Source organism: Aotus nancymaae, unplaced genomic scaffold (assembly GCF_030222135.1).
Source record: "Aotus nancymaae isolate 86718 unplaced genomic scaffold, 86718_ANA_hifiasm-v0.15.2.pri h1tg000015l_1, whole genome shotgun sequence".
In the NCBI taxonomy this organism is placed as follows: Eukaryota; Metazoa; Chordata; class Mammalia; order Primates; family Aotidae; genus Aotus; species Aotus nancymaae.
Window position 1 is genome coordinate 7,612,351 of NW_026988427.1, and position 17,258 is coordinate 7,629,608.

The following is a 17,258-nucleotide window of genomic DNA, read 5'->3' on the forward strand; positions in this document are numbered from 1 at the left end:
GCATTTCTGCTATGGCCTCTCAAGTAGCTGGAACTATAGACACACGCCATGGCACCCTGCTCCCTTTCCCTTTTTTCTCAATTAGTTAAATACCTAGACATAGTCAATAAATAATACATGAGATGCAATAATACTTTGAATTTATTTTGTTTTTGACTGTTCCCAATGGGTTTTTCTTAGAATACTTAGTCATTAATTTTTCTTCTGACTGCATGATAAAGCTACATGGTCATTGTATTTATTTCTTGAGCCATACCCTAACCTTTGCTTTGTGTCTCTGCAGAATTTACAAGAGGAAAAGGAAAGGAAGTTGGAATGCCTGCCCCCTGAACCTTCCCCTGATGACCCTGAAAGTGTCAAGATCATCTTCAAATTACCCAATGATTCTCGAGTAGAGAGACGATTCCACTTTTCACAGTCTCTAACAGTAAGGACCACCTAAGTTTTGTTAAGTGTATGTAGCATCTGGGCTATAGATTTGGAGCTTTTACTGACTCTTGAGAGTGGTATTGGAGTATCTGCTACTCTAATGAACAGGGAACAGAGAAAGAGAGAGTGAGAGAGAGATAGGTATGCCATCAGTGGATACCAGGAAGAGTACAGTAGACTGCTGTAGGCCACTTCGGTTCTAGCTTCCATCTCAAAGCACTTTTTAAGTTTTTGTTTAATCATATTTGGGCTCTGCTAAGAAAAAAAGGTACCTTACATAAAAGTCCCACAAAAGACTTACTTGTTTGAAGATGGGAGGCTCTTCCATCTCTCCTCTTGCATTGATTTCAGAATCCCACCATAACCCCTGCTCCGTAGAAAAAGCTCTGTCTCCAGTGACCTCAAAGCACTGGGATGACATATCTGAATACAAGTGCACTTGCAGTTTGGATGCAGTGTCTCTCCCTTTCTTCTAACTTAGCCCAAAAGAAGCCCCATTTTCTGAGGCCACTTTGTGTATGTGATAGTCATGTAATAGTGTTTGTCATTTCCACATGGAAGTCATTAAAAGCAGAAACTCAGAGTCTCACAGCATGAGGATCAGAATTTCATTCTTCCAGGGTTACTAGATGTTTCCTTGGTCAATTTACTTAATTTCTAAGCCTCAATTTCTTCATCTGTACAATGGGTTTAATAATAGGCACTCCCTAGTAGGATTGTTGTTAAGATTAAATTATCAACATTGTGCCTAGCTCCTAGGATTCTGCGGTTTCCCTGATCACTCAGAATAATCAAAGGTAAAACCTCATGATTAAAAGAGGATGCACTATAGTCAGGTGAGGCTGGGTAGTACATTCATTGCTTCTGCTTCTTTAACTGGTGAACACTGGGCAAGTTACAAAACTTTCACAGGGCCTCAGATTTCCCATTAGTGAACTGGGACTATAATCTGCCCTCTAATAAGTTTAAACTGAAGATAGGTATGTCATACACTGAGCTAGATACTCTAGGGTTCATTTAGATGAGTGAGACATGGTTTTGGAATTCATGGAGTTTATTGGCCAATACAGAATGTAAGACTCAGAGAACTAATACAGAATTGAAGTTATAAGGCATTCTGGTGAGAGAGAAGCAACTAGCTTCCTTGTTTTATTTCTCTCTCGCTTATGCATTTATTTATATTGGGGGAAGTGCTCATGCCTCTTAACTTTGTTTGTTTTGAGACAGAGTTTTGCCTTGTCACCCTGTCTGGAGTGCAGCGGCACTATCTGGGCTCACTGCAACCTCTGCCTCCTGGGTTCAAGCGATTCTCCTGCCTCAGCCTCCCAAGTAGCTGGGTTTACAGGTGCCCACCACCATGCCTGGCTAATTTTTATAATTTTTTAGTAGAGATGAGGTTTCACCATGTTGGTCAGGCTGGTCTAGAACTCATGATCTCAGGTGATTCTCCTGCCTCGGCCTCCCAAAGTGCTGGGATTATAGGTGTGAGCCACTGCACCCAGCCCCATGTCTCCAACTTTGGATTTTTAAATTGAGATAACATGAATGTGCCTCACACAGTACCCACCACGTAGTAGGTGGTTAGAGTTAATTTCCTTCCCCTGGTTTTCTCTGTTTCCTAACTATGGGTTTGTATATATATTTTAGGTTTCATGTTCTCTAGTAATTTTGCTATTGTACACACAAGCTACATGGAGTTTCTACCCCAAAAATTCTGATAGATAAAACTATATTTGAAAAACCTAACAAAAATTTATTCTCCTCAGAGTTTTGGAGGAAAAATCTGTTAGAATTGTGGAACAGAATAGGCTTGTGGCCAAAAGGGAACCAACCATTCATTAACTATTTGATCCTTAAAGACTTTTAGATGGGTTCCTTTTAAAAAAAGAACATTATGACCACCTGAGATTAGTCTAAGAGAAAGGCTTGGTCATAAATGGGGCTTAGAGATGGAAAGACATGTAAAGAAACAGTACCCTGGTAGTGCTGGCCTGTAATTTAACATTCACAGATGGCCTGGCACAGTGGCTCACACCTATAATCCCAGCACTTTGGGAGGCCGAGATGGGCGGATCACCTGAAGTTGGAAGTTCAAGAGCAGCCTGGCCAACATGGTGAAACCCCATCTCCACTAAAAATACAAAAATTAGTTGGGCATGGTGGCGTGCGCCTGTAATCCCAGCTACTCGGGAGACTGAGGCAGGAGAATCACTTGAACCCAGGAGACAGAGGTTGCAGTGAACAGAGATCATGCCATTGCACTCCAGCCTGGGTGACGAGCGAAATTCCATCTCAAAAAAAAGACCTTGTGTCATCTTTCTGTGAACTTGGTCCTTCATAAATAATCTTGAGGAGTGACAGATTTGTGGGTAATGCTTGGCTCTGGAGAGTAGTGAAATGTTAAGATAAAAGGCGTACACTACAGAAAACTCTCCAGGTCCCGTGAGTGGCTAGAAAAGAGGCAGCTGACTTTGTTTTAAATGAATATATAAGAGATCCAAAGCCCAGAACTAATTTTTCTGTCCATTGCAAACCAAAAGGGACCTCTGGTAGTAATGTAATCTGTTTCCTGATGGTTATCAACCCTTTGTCATTGGTAAATAAAAAATGCCGGCTGGGTGCAGTGGCTCATGCCTGTAATGCCAGCACTTTGGAATGCCAAGGCGGGCAGATCACTTAAGGCCAGGAGTTAGAAACCAACCTGGCCAACATTGTGAAACCACATCTCTACTAACAAAAATTAGCTGGGCGTGGTAACGCGCACCTGTGGTACAGCTACTCCGGGAGTCTGAGACATGAGAATGGCTTGACCCTGTGAGGCAGAGGTTGCAGTGCAGATCTTGCGACTGCATTCCAGCCTGGTCGACAGAGTGAGACTCCATCTCAAAAAAAAAAAAAAAAAAAGCCAAATTTGTACCAGTGTTAGGGATTCTCAAGAAGTGATTAAAAAGGAATCAGAAAGTAATTTTTTGGCCAGGCGCAATGGCTCACGTCTGTAATCCCAGCACTTCGGGAGGCCAAGGTAGGTGAATCACCTGAGGTCAGGAGTTTGAGACCAGCCTGATGAAACTGTGTCTCTACAAGAAAATACAACAATTAGCCAGGCATGGTGGTGTGCACCTGTAATCCCAGCTACTAGGGAGGCTGAGGTAGGAAAATCGATTGAACCCGGGAGGCAGAGGTTGCAATGAGCCGAGATCATGCCACTGCACTCCAATCTGGACAACAGAGCAAGAATCTGTCTTTAAAAAAAAAAAAAAGTTTTTTTCACTCTTAAATAAAACCCATATAGGTTTCATACCAAGAATAGTTGGTGTTAGTCTAATTGATGCATCTTGAGAAAAGAAAGAGTGAACATTAATGGGAATTGCAAAAAGAGAAGGAAACTGAAAATGAGTGAGGTTGATAGACTAAAATGTGAAAAGTTTATAAAATCATGAATGGATTAGATGAGAGGAACATGGATTTACTATTTAAACTCTGGAATTATAGCCCTTTAAAAATCTCTAAAGAGGGCAACATGGCAAGACTGTGTCTCTATAAAAAATTTTAAAAATTAAGCAGGTATGATGGTGTACACATGTGATCCCACTTTCTTGGGAAGCTGAGGCAAGAGGATTGCTTGAACCTGGGAGGTCAAGGGGCTGCAGTGAGTCATGTGTTTGCACCACTGCACTCCAACCTGGGCGACATAGCGAGACCTGCCTCAAAAAAAAAAAAAAAAAAAAAAAAAAAAAAAAAAATTCCCTAACAAGGTAAGTTTAAGAAATAAAGGAAGGACTGCTTCACACAGAGGGGGATAAAACCCAGAGAATTCATCATTCTGAGAGGTGTAACAAAAAGAAAATAGGAATAAATTCCTCCCAAAAATGAAAAATAACTTGAATGGCATGTTTCTCATCTTTGGGGTTGATCTGAAAAAGGTTGGCAGAATTGTTGTTAGAAGTAGAATGCTAGATGTAGAAGGCCACAGAGCAGAGACAGGGAGAGACAACAGTGGCCTGTTCCACAGGCATCTCACACACTTAGCATCATGGACTCTCCTGATACTGCCTCCTCTCAGTAAGGATTTTACCTGTACCTGTCAGAGCAGGGGGAGGAGGGCATTCCCACAGAGATGAGATTCATATCACTTGTCAGATCTTGATCATGTGAAACAGTGTCCACACGTAGGGGCAGGTGCAGGAAAGCCAGAACCCAACTGGCCCAAGGTGGGATGTCAAAGCCAGAATGGGGTAAGGAGTCTGTGTATAAGAAGGTAGGGTTTTTTTTTGTTTTTTTTGTTTGTTTGTTTGTTTTTTAAAGATGGGGTTTCTCCATGATGGCCAGGCTGGTCTTGAACTCCTGACCTCAGGTGATCCACCCACCTTGGCCTCCCAATGTGCTAGGATTACAGGCGTGAGCCACCGCGCCCGGCCTAAAGGTAGGGGGTTATGTGGGGAGGGGAATGATTTTTATATGTATTTTTTTTTGTAGATGCAGATGCAGATTCAGGGACACACAAATACATGTACACATGCTCTCTTGCTCTGTCCATAGAGAATGCCTAGGAGCAGCAACTCCTCAATAGCGGAAGAACCAGGGCTCCTTGGAGAAATGACTGATTCTGGGGCTGAGGGAGGGAAAATAAAAGGTCAGACTGGGCACAGTGGCTTGCACCTGTAATCCTTTCACTTTGGGAAGCCAAGGCAGAAGGATCCTGTGAGCCCAGCAGTTAGAGACCAGCATGGGCAGCATAGAGAGATGCTGCACCCACCCCCCAGCCCTACCTCGTCTCTACAAAATACACAAAAAGAACCTGGAACACTTTGTGCCAGAAAGCAAGGAATTGTTCAGAGAATGATGGGGACATGTCAGAAAGGCACAGAAGCCTGGCACATTGAGGCTGACTCCGTCTGGCACAGTTTGAACATTAAATAATGATAGTAACATTGTAACCTATTGAATAAGTAGGAAATCATGAATATATGTTGATTTAAATAAATACATTTGAAAGTTTGAGGAACAGACCAGCTTCATAGTTTCGAAGTACCTCCCCACAAAATACTCATCAATTACAAAGAGGAAACTAACTTAACAGTGAAAAGACCTGGCAGATACCACCATAGACAAGTGACCAAAGTGAACATCATAGGTAATGGAACAAATTGAAACTGTGCTCCTGAATAGGATGTATTGAGTAGAATACAGCAGCATTTCTCTAATATTCATGCCAAAGACACACAACCAGAGTCTAATTGTGAGTAAACACCAGAGAAATACATTGAAAGACATTTATAGAATAACCAACTGGCAATTTTTTAACATTTCAGGGTCATGAAAATCAATGAAAGACTGAGGATTTGTTCCACACTTAAGAGATTCGACAGATCAGTGCAACACATTTATTGATTGATTGTATTTTTTTTGTCCGTAGGTTATTGGGGTACAGGTGGTGTTTGGTTACATGAGTAAGTTCTTAGTGGTGATTTATGAGATTTTGGTGCACCCATCACTCAGGTAGTATGCACCCTATTTATAGTCTTTTATCCTTCACAACCCCTCCCACTCTTCCCCTCAAAGTCCATTGTATCATTCTTATGCCTTTGCGTTCTCATAGCTTAGCTCCCATGTATCAGTGAGAACATACGATGGTTGATTTTCCATTCCTAGTTACTTCACTGAGAATAATAGTCTCCAGTCTCATCCAGGTCACTGCAAATGCCGTTAATTCATTCCTTTCTATGGCTAAGAAGTATTCCATCATATATATATATACACACACACCACAGTTTCTTTATCCACACGTTGATTGATGGGCTTAAAACTGGATCCTTTTGCTATTATATAAAAGATAATTGGCAAAACTTTGGGGCCTAAATAGTAAGATAATGTATTGTAGAAATAAAGTGTCAGTTACATTTCCTGACTTTGAGGGTAAAGTTGTGCTTATACAGAAGATTGTCCTGTGATTCTGTGATCACCTCAGAATACTTGAGGGCATGTGTCTTACAGTTGGCACTTCACTCGCAACTGATTTAAAGAAAAATTTTTCTGTAACTTTGTGATTATTTCTAAGTTTTTTAGCATTTTATTAGACACGTCAAAGAAGAAACCGATTAATTCAGAATAGGACTAGTGTTGGGCTTGTATAATTTCTTTTAAAAGGGCTGGCCCACGTATATGCCATGGGAAATGAAAAGATCTAGAATTACAATGTAATGTGATTCTTTCATATAGAGTCATCCTGGGGAGAAGTGGGGGATATTTGACTTCATAGTTGCGTGTGTGTGTGTGTTTCTTCATATAGAATCATCCTGGGTAGAGTTGGGGGATATTTGACTTCATAGCAGTGTTGTGGGTGTGTGTGTTTCTCTTTTTCTCACCACCATTCTTTTTCTATATGACCTTTCTGCAGGTAATCCACGACTTCTTATTTTCCTTGAAGGAAAGCCCTGAAAAGTTTCAGATTGAAGCCAATTTTCCCAGGCGAGTGCTGCCCTGCATCCCTTCAGAGGAGTGGCCCAATCCCCCTACGCTACAGGAGGCCGGACTCAGCCACACAGAAGTTCTTTTTGTTCAGGACCTAACTGACGAATGACATTTTTTCTTCTTCTCCCCTCCTACCCCAGTCCCTAAAAGAAGTGGGAAAAAAATAAAAAAAACAGCAACAACAAAACAGAAAAAAAAAAAAGAGAGAGAAATTCCTATTATTATTATTATTATTATAATACAATATTTTTTTTAAAAGACTGCTGCATCCTTAGGAAGGATCAGAAACCATGCTGCCCACAAGAGTCACAACCTGTGTGTGCGCACGCAAGGTTAGCAATGAACGTGCCCACTCAGCAAGCCAACCCTTCCAATGGCCTCTGCACACACATCTTCCAGCAAACAGACTTTCTTCACGTTCAACCCATCCATTGTCCCATTTGGGAAGGGGACATTCCCACTAGTTCTCATTCATTCTTGCTTTTATGGAAACTAAAAGTGAAAAACCTCCATCAACCAGCTACTTGCAGCATCTCCTAAGGACTTGCTTCTCCTACCTCTGGGGAAGAGAGGGAAGAAAAAGCACAGAGCAGAGAAGCAGAGATGTTCCTTGAACTGCCCATAATTTTTCGATAACTTTGTTTCTGTTTTGTAACGACCAAAGGAATGAGGCTGACATAGGTGTTTTTTTTCTTTCTTCTTTTTTTTTTAACTGGCAGAAACTTTTATTTTTAGACAGAGTCTTGCTGTGTCACCCAGGCTGGAGTGCAGTGGTGCAATCTCAGCTCATTGCAACCTCTGCCTTCCCAGTTAAAGCGATTCTCCTACCTCAGCCTCCCAAGTAGCTGGGACTACATTCGCCCGCCACCATGTCCAGCTATTTGTTTTTGTATTTTTAGACACAAAGTTTCACTATGTTGGCCAGGGCTGGTCTTGAACTCCTGACCTTGTGATCTGCCTGCTTCGGCCTCCCAGAGTGCTGGGATTACAGGTGTGGGCCACCGCACCCGGCCAGAAACTCTTTAATCAGAGTTTTTTCCAACTCTAAAACAAAACCCCATTTCCCCCTTAAACTCAGTTCCTCGGGAACAGAGAAGTTTGCAATGATCTCAACTCCACATCATCTGGTGACCCCAATTTTGTAGGACTAAGACATTTCCCAAGAGTTCTGCCCCATCAGCCAGTGAGGACAAGAGTTCTTCAGTACGGCCCAGCTCAAGGACACCTAGGCTTGCTTGTAGGTCTGACAAAGCACAGAACGTTGAATAGATGACCTGGGACACCCAGGCCCGGCAGAGGGTTTCATTGAGGCCCACCTAGCCTATGCCATTTCGTTCAAGTACCCTGACCCGGCGCTCATCTTCCCTGGCATTCTCTGTTATCCACCAACTCTTCTGTGCATCTCAGCTTCTACTTCCATGAACTTGTAAACATCAAAAGGTCCAACATCCTGGAATGCATCAGGAGAGTTGGGGGCAGGGCAGCTTCCGAAACCACACTTTCTACCAGTATTAAGAGAAAGTGGGGAAATTGTCCAGAGATCATGAGATGCATCCCAGGCAGTGTTCTCATGTGAGAGGGTAGGGAGACCAAAAACAAGCTGCTGTAAACCCCTGCCACGTCTGGCGCGCGCGCTAGGAAAGCTTGACAAGCATAGTCGCACAGTGCTAGTAGGGCTAGGACTCTTCATCTTTTTCTTCTAGGGCCAAGAGAAGAGAGCCACAGAAACTCACCGCACCTGGTGGCCATACGCCGAAATGCACACTTTGCTACAGGAAGCCAGTGCCCTATCAACTTGACATTTACCGAACATCTCAACAGCAGACCAGAACTAGAAAACAGCTTCTGGTAGTAAACACGGTCTGAGACCCAAATAAGGCCCCCCATGTCCTTCAAAACCCAGACTCTACAGGCTGAATGTCCAGCTTCTTCCTCCAAGACAGAACTGCTCTCAGCCCACGAATTCTCTCTGGGACTATCTACAAAATTGAAGAGGAAACCCACAGAATCCAAAACTTCTTCATATAGCTGGGCTCAGGAAGAAAGCCACCAACTGAAGGCAACTCAGGAGGGAAAAACCAAGGCTGGCAGAGCCCCTGGGCCTGTTTTCTAAGCAGCCACCCTTCCCAACAAGAGCAGAGGTGCCCTTCACCATAACCCCCAGTCCTTTAACTTCTGGCTGGGCCAGTGATTCTCCTCCCCAGTCTGCGGCCCACCTGGAAACTGGCTGTGCTACTTTAGGGAGATAGGAAGGACAGGATGACAAGAGACAGGACACTAGCGAGTGGCTGGGCCAGGTGGCCCCATTTCCTGAAACCAAGATGGCTGCCACTGCTGCCCAAGCCCTCAAAGGCGGACAGGCGTCACATGCAGCACCAGCACACAAGTAGCAAGACCAGGGGAGGGGACCCTAAGTGTCCTCTCCACAGGGAGGTTGCTATGTACAGGGACAGGAGGGAGAATTTGGCCAGGTGCACCCCCACTGCATCTCATTCAACCAGGAGATCAAACTGCTCAGCAGCTTCAAACTCGGCATTCATGGCCACAGCCCGTTCATCCAGCTCCGATTTCAGTATCTCTGGCATCTTCTTTCGTTTGTTCCTCAGGTGGTGGAGAGATTCCAGGGAGAGTCGTGTCTGTGGTCCAAGGCTTTGCACTAACCCTGGGGACCTCAGCGAATTTTGAGCACACCACTGGTGAGACTCCGGACAAATCATCTACCCCCAGCAGCCCACTGAAGCCAAAGCAGGACTGGCGGCCTGGGGTGGAGGTGGAGGCAGAGCCCAGGGTCTCCAGCTGGCTGTAGGAATGCCTGATTTTCTTAAACGTTTCCAAGTCTGGCATCCAGCTCTCTCTCCTTGGAGCTGGACTCAGCCTCAGGGTTGAGCACGGGCGAGGTGTTGGGAGTGGCAGGGATGCTGTATATCTTGGAAGGGTCCTCCTTAGTCAGCTCCCTGCAAGGGGACTTGTTTTCCTTCTCCAAGAAAAAGGCAATCCTCCAAGAAAAAGTCATTCCTGCGAGGCGAGTGAACAGCTGGGACCTCTACAGCATGGGCCACGATCTTCTTTAAGACGATGGGCTTTCTGATTGCAGTCACACTGGGTGTCTTCAGCCAGATTTCAGGGGGGATGCTTGGGAGATCAGAACCTGATTTCCATTGGGACCTCCGCACAGACTTAATAGGAGATGGGGTCCTTGGCCCGGAGCGCTGAGCGGCCCCTCCGGACCGCGTTTGCCTCCCAGACATAACTAGGCTCTGTATCGAGCTCCTCCAGCGCCGCCGCCCCGGGCGCATGCCAACCAGGAGAGCCACTCGCTGCAAGAAACTTTTGATTTCTATTTTTCTTTTTCTTTGATGAAGAGCCAATTCTTTAAACCCATGAGTTTATGCCCTGGGCTCCTTTAGCCCACAGTAGTGTAATAAAAGTGCTCCGGGCTGGTTTGTGCTTATTTCTGCCATTGTCCCTCTCACGTTCCCAGAGAGGAAATTCTTTTTGGTCCAACTCTTGCTGTCCTTATCACTTGTGCACCCCACTTGGAGCAGTGAGAGGAAATCTGGGTTTGTGGCCCCATAGTGGCTGTGTATGTAAAGATACACAACTGCATCTTTTCCTTGGAGTCTGTACCAGGTGGTGGTTATGGGGTCTAAACCAAAGGATGGCAGTTCTTCATTCCTCTTCAGACATGTGCATGCTGCTCCTCCCAGCCCTGGGCTTTCCTGAATTGCCAAGTCTGGTGCCTTTCCAAAGGACTAGCAGGGCCTGTGGTGGAGCCAGCAGAACCACAGGAGAGTGCCCTGCCTGTCTCAGTGGAAGTGTATTACTGTTTTAAGGATAGAAGCAGAGGACTTGAAGGGAGCCAAGACAGAACTCCCAGCCTGTGTGAACTATTGGAAGGCACATTTTCGTTTCTGATGCAGCCACCTTCTGGAGGCAGCTTTTATCCTTTCTATTGCTGTGTTGAAGTAATAGGGCTTTTTTTAAACCTCTGGATGTCTCGTCTGTGGTTGAGTTTATGGTAATGGGTACATGGGTTAAGCCATGTATTAACAGATGCCATTGTGCTCTGACAAGTATTCCAAAGTGTTCTCTAGCTAGACTGGTGCAGGCTCGTTGTACCACTGCAACTGACTGACATTACTGTAGTTCCTGGCATGCTGTGAGGACGGGGGTTCAGATCAACATAAAGCATAACTTGTTAGAATTGTAGTCTCCAAAGCCTTTCTCTCTTGCTTAACTAAAACCTAAGGACCACTGTTTTTGGTAGCAATTCTATGGTTACTATCCTCTGCAGTCCTTAGTTGTTGGGGTAAAGCCCATGTGGCAGAGTAAGGGACCCCACAGAAATTAACCTGGAGAGCCCGAGAAATTTTCAGTGGCCTTGGCACAGCTGTCTAGAACACCATCTCTAGGAAAATTTAGTTCTATCCCTGGCTCTCTGTTCTACTTTCTTTTCTGCTGTCCCAAGGCCACATAAGCGGGAATTACTATCTGACTATTGTCAATAAAACGTATCTGGAGTGAACAGCAGGATAACCCATGTTCTCCATCTAAAGCTGACTTTATGTGAAATCTGCTTCCTGCTGACAACCATGCAGAGGAATTTTTCCACTTAACTCAGAGCCTCCCTCCCTGTCTGGAATTCACAGCTGCTCCCTGGCAGCACACAGGAGAGTATTAAGGACATTTGTGAGGCAAGGTACACTCTATAGGTATCTCGTCCACACCTCTTTGGGGAAGTTAGGATTTTTTTTCCATAATTCAGTCTCATCTTACTCCACAATGTGCACTTTATGCCTCTTGCCTTTAGATAACAGTTGTTCAGTGAAGGAAGTCAGCTGCCCCAGTATTAAGAAGGGTCTCCCTTTATGTGAGTACAACTGTTGGGATGGCCTACCCATTTACTTTAGGTTTCAAGAGGCTTCACCAGGAGCACATGCCCCTGTCTAGTCCCATTTGAAACAGTTCTGCTTTACTGAGACCCTAGGCCTGTCTCCTTGGTGACCCTAGTGCTCCTGCCTAGGTGCCATTTTCTTTCCTCCTAAGTCAGATACGGGCTGCACATTTTGTCAATGCCAGTACAATCTGTGTTACTCCCAAGGACTTTTGGAAGTTTGATAGGACCTGCGAAGGAGAAAACACTTGAGAAGCTGGCGATCTGCACACATTTGCTCATTTCCACATCACTTCTGGGATATTTCAGCTATTGTTTCCAAATGGCAAGTCAACTAAAAACACTTGTTTCAAGTTTTGTTCTGCACTCCCAAGATGCAGCTGAATAACCATGGAAGTGACCAAGCAAAGACATCTGATTGGAGTCAGTTGAATATTTGTACCTTCAGTGGGCCCCTTCTGGTCTTTTCTTCCACTTCTGCAGAATTTCCTGCAGCAATTATTAATTTCTCCTTGCTTGTCTCCACCATTATATTTGAGTAAGAGATGGCCAGAGGGTAATACTTATCTCTGAAAAACGAAGCTAAAAAGAACCTAGAACCTTCAACTGAGCATTTGTGAAAATTGCTAATGGTGCCAAGGCCAAGCAAAGAGTTTCAGAAAATGAGAAGAGTGATAACCCCCAGAATGCAAAATCAGGGGCATCGTCCTCTGGTGCTCCACTCTACAGCTGGTTTTTTAGGACTTGTGAGGAACGCAGCAACGGAAATCCATCCACAAAGGATGCAGTGCCCCAACTTGTACTGCACCTGGATAGTTATGTGATAATTTACTGAAGAAATCTAGTGTACTTCAAATTTTTTTCATAAAAGTTTACATTGTATTGTAGGTTAACATTAAATGTTTTATAACAAAAATTTCATAACAGGCTGTGGGTCTTTCTGTGTAGGACAGATGTGGTAGATAATTTTCTGTGTGTGAAGGAGAGGTTGAAAACCACCGGAAGGGAACAGCATGGCGTGGCATTGCCAAGAAGGAAGGGAGAATCAAAGAGAAGGACGGAGTTAGGTCTTCTCTGTTGTATCCCTGTGGAAAATTAGCAACTTAGTATGATGGAGGGAGAAAACAGCAGGTCTGGGTTCAAATTTGGGCTCTCTGGTTTGTCAGCTTTGCAACCTCAGGCAAATTCTGTAGCTTCCCTGAACTTGAATTTCCCCAACTATAAATGAAGATAATGCCATTCACCTCAGGTTTATAGATTAAATCAAATGTATATGAAGCTTCTGATATATAGATGTCATTAAGTGTTTGCTCCCCTTCTATGGGAGTGTGTCTTATAAGAATATTTTCTTGCAAGAGTAACTTTTCTTTTTTTCATTTTTCTTTATTTTTGAGACAAAGTCTTGCTCTGTCACCCAGGCTAGAGTGCAGTGTCATGATCTCGGCTCACTGCAACCTCCACCTCGCAGGTTCAAGCGATTCTCTTGCCCTCAGCCTCCCAAGTAGCTGGGACTACATGTACATGCCACCACGCCCAGCTAATTTGTGTATTTTTAGTAGAGACGGGGTTTCACCATGTTAGCCAGGAGGATCTCGAGATCCTGACCTTAGGTGATCCACCCACCTCGGCCTTTCAAAGTGCTGCGATTACAGGCATTAGCCACCACGCCTGGCCAATAACTTTTATTTTCTTTTTTGTTTTTGTTGTCGTTTGTTTTTTGTTTTTTTTTTGTTGTTGTTGTTGTTGTTTTGTTTTTATAATTTATTTTATTTAACAATCTAGGAAGTTCGCAGCCATCAGCAGTTCTAGTGCAATTTCAGGTGCAATTGGGGATTCAGGAATCTCAGTGGAGCTGTTAGTGTAGCGAACCTTGTACGTAAAATACATGCATACTTTTGATAGCACATGTGAAGGTGTCTCTCTAAAATTGACCCCATTGGTTTCATTCTCAGCAAATTGACCTGGGCCACTCAACATGGCTTTTATTGTGCCTGATGTTAACGCATGTTCTCTTTTTACAATAAATTCATGGCCATCAGATGATAGCAATTTGACATACATGGCATCAGGGCCTTCACAGCCACCATAGGTTTTCTCCTCTCCATCCATTTTGTTCTTATGAAAAATTCTACTTTGCTTCCCCAGGAACTTTAGTAGTTTCTCGTCAGCCTGGCAGCCACCGCAGCTGGGTCCCCGCGTACCGCCACAGCCCCTATTCCAGGGCCCTGTTTTTTGGGTTTTTTTTGGAGACAGAGCCTTGCTCTGTCACCAGGCACCAGGCTGAAGTGCAGTGGCGCCATCTCAGCTCACTGCAACCTCCACCTCCCAGGTTCAAGCAATTCTCCTGCCTCAGCCTCCCAAGTAGCTGGAACTATGGATGCAAGCCGCCACACCCAGCTAATTTTTGTATTTTAGTAGAGACGGGGTTTCACCATGTTGGCCAGGATGGTCTTGATCTTGTGACCTCGTGATCTGCCCGCCTCGGCCTCCCAAAGTGTTGGGATTACAGATGTGAGCACCGCGCTCCGCCAACACTTGGTTTTAAGTTCTGACTCTGGCCATGACTGGCCAAGTGACTGGCTTTAATTCCATAGACCTACATTTCATCTGTAAAATAGAGTTGATCATGGCATTGCTGTGAAGATGAAATGAATCGCTGTTGCAGAATGCCTGGCACATAGTAGGTGTTTGGAATACCTCCTGTTGCTGTTTTCAAAACAGTTGTAGCTTACTACTGAAGAATTACCCTAGATGTGGCTAAGTGCCTGGCATTTTTTCCTTTGTACCTCCCTCTGGTGTGGCAGGCAGAGCTCCATATGTACTTTTACCCTGATGTAGCCTTGGGCCCCCAGGGTCCCTCACATGTGTGAGCTCGGCCACTGCTCTGCTGAGCCCCTCCCCGTCTTCCTTCCACCCTTTCCTGTCTGTCCGTCCTCGCTAACAAAATGATGCCCCAAAACTCCCAGGTTTCTTCCCCTTTAACTGATCCCTTGAAGATGCCACTTCAAAAAACCCTTCAGCAAAAACAAAAAAGAAAAGAGAAAAAAAAAAAGAAAAAAAAAACTTCAGCAAAGACCACTCATTTTCCCATGGATCTGACACGAGGAGGAAGAATCTGTTTTTGTTTGTTTGTTTGTTTTTTGAGATAGAGTCTCACTCTGTCGCCCAAGCTGGAGTGCAGTGGCATGATCTCAGCTCACTGCAACCTCCACCTCCCAGGTTCAAGTGATTCTCCTGCCTCAGTCTCCTGAGTAGCTGGGATTACAGGCACACGCCACCATGCCCAACTAATTTTTGTATTTGTAGTAGAGATGGAGTTTCACCATATTGGTCAGTCTGGTCTTGAACTCCTGACCTCATAATCTCCCCACCTCGGCCTCCCAAAGTGCTAGGATTACAGGCATGAGCTGCTGCAACCGGCTAGGATCTGTATTTCTTTTCTGCCACTTTGATGTGTGGTCCTGAAGAACAGTGCTGAAGAGCATTCCATCTGCTTGTACTACTTTGTCCTGTTCTGCTTGCTACTAGCCATTCTCCAGAAGTTGGCAACTGATATATATATTTTTTATACTTATTAAAGCCTTACTCAAAACAGTAGGTATTTTTACCACCACTGGCAACCTAGATGACTCTCACATCTACATACGCGGATTCCCTGAAATTCTGGCTTTACTGTTTCTGATTTAACTTGCGTGAAAGTGTGATGGAGACTTCAGAGTCAAATCTAGATTCGAAATTGTTCTGCTGCTTGCTGACAATGATATTTGTTGACCTCAGAACCTGTTTCCTCACCCCTAAATGTTACAGTAGCACATCCTTGTAAAGTTGGGGTGCTGTTTAAGTCAGCCAGTGACTGAAGTGTCTGGCATTGGGCATTGGGCTGCTTAGCCAGTGTTAGCTTGCTTGCCCCCAGCCCTCTCCCAGCAGTGCCATGCTTCACTTGGAACTGCTTCACCCTCAAGACCTCAGCACCAATCTCTCCGAGCACAGCCTTTCTCTCTCCAGCTCTCACTGTCCCTGATCTGCTCGCAAAGCGATTCTGTCCCTCTGCACTTGCCTCAGTTCTTCCTACCAGACCTCCTTGCCTTCATTCCCGTCTCCCTCACAAGCCAGAACTGACTGCCCCAACTCCTGAAGTAAAGTCTCGCTGTCGCCCAGGCTTTAGTTCAGTGGCACAATCTCAGCTCAGTGCAACCTCTGCCTCTCAGGTTCAAGTGAGTCTCCTGCCTCAGCCTCCTGAGTAGCTAGGATTACATGCACCTACCACTAGACTAATTTTTGTATTTTTAGGAGAGTCAGGGTTTCACCACATTCACCAGGCTGGTCTCAAACTCCTGACCTCACGTGATCCATCCATCTCGGCCTCCCAAAGGGCTGAGATTACAGGTGTGAGCCACCATGCCCAGTCTCCATTGTTAATATTCCGATGTTTATCTTCCTAGACTTTTTATTGCATACAAAAACTTTTCGCTGGGTACGGCGGCTCATGCCTGTAATCCCAGCACTCTGGGAGGCCGAGGTGGACACATCACGAGGTCCAGAGATCAAGACCATCCAGGCCAACATAGTGAAACCCTGTCTCCACTAAAAATACAAAAATTAGCTGGGCATAGTGGTGTGCACCTGTGGTCCCAGCTACTCAGGAGGCTGAGGCAGGAGAATCATTTCAATCCAGGAGGCGGAGGTTGCAGTGAGCTGAGATCGCGCCACTGCACTCCAGCCTGGGGACAGAGCAAGAGTCCATTTCAAAAAAAAAAAACAAACTTTTCAAGCAGGGTACGGTGGCTTATGCCTGAAATCTCTGTACTTTAGGAGGCTAAGGCAGGTGGATCATTTGAGGCCAGAAGTTTGAGACCAGTGTGGCCAACATGGCAAAACCCAGACTCTACTGGAAAATACAAAAATTAGCCAGGCATGGTGATACAGGCCTGTGGTCCCAGCTACTCAACAGGGTGAGGTGGGAGGATCACTTGAGCCCAGCAGGCAGAGGTTGCAGTGAGCCAGGATCACACAATTATACTCCAGCCTTGGTGACAGAGTGAGACAGAGATGGGATGTAATATAAATACTGTATTATTTCAACTTCACACATTCTTCTGTATCTTTTTATTTTTATTTACTTATTTATTTATTTGAGATGGAGTTTGCTCTTGTTACCCAGGCTGGAGTGCAATGGCGCAATCTCGGCTCACTGCAACCTCCGTCTCCTAGGTTCAGGCAATTCTCCTGCCTCAGCCTCCTGAGTAGCTGGGATTACAGGCATGCACCACCATGCCCAGCTAATTTTTTGTATTTTTAGTAAAGACGGGGTTTCACCATGTTGACCAGGATGGTCTCGATCTCTTTACCTCGTGACCCACCCCCCTCGGCCTCCCAAAGTGCTGGGATTACAGGTGTGAGCCACCACGCCTGACTCTTCTGTATCTTTTTAAATGGCTACACAGCATTTCACTAAATGAATGTA

General features: G+C 44.9%; 2 protein-coding genes and 1 pseudogene across 2 annotated transcripts in view; 1 reads left to right on the forward strand and 2 right to left on the reverse strand.

The window, feature by feature from the left end:
- Window positions 1-12,737, forward strand: part of FAF2 (Fas associated factor family member 2) — a 64,160-nt gene extending 51,423 nt beyond the window's left edge. The window contains exons 10-11 of the mRNA XM_012466359.2: window positions 284-427; window positions 6,827-12,737. Coding sequence (XP_012321782.1) covers window positions 284-427; window positions 6,827-7,009 — 327 coding nt within the window. The 3' untranslated portion in view covers window positions 7,010-12,737. The remainder of the gene's footprint in view (window positions 1-283; window positions 428-6,826) is intronic.
- On the reverse strand, window positions 9,207-10,148 carry LOC110568815 (sororin-like; annotated as a pseudogene).
- Window positions 12,738-13,564: 827 nt separating the features above from the next.
- Window positions 13,565-13,942, reverse strand: LOC105726797 (elongin-C-like). The gene has a single exon (XM_064376532.1). It carries the CDS (start codon window positions 13,901-13,903, stop codon window positions 13,565-13,567), a length of 339 nt encoding a protein of 112 aa, XP_064232602.1. The 5' UTR covers window positions 13,904-13,942.
- Window positions 13,943-17,258: the final 3,316 nt, after the last annotated feature.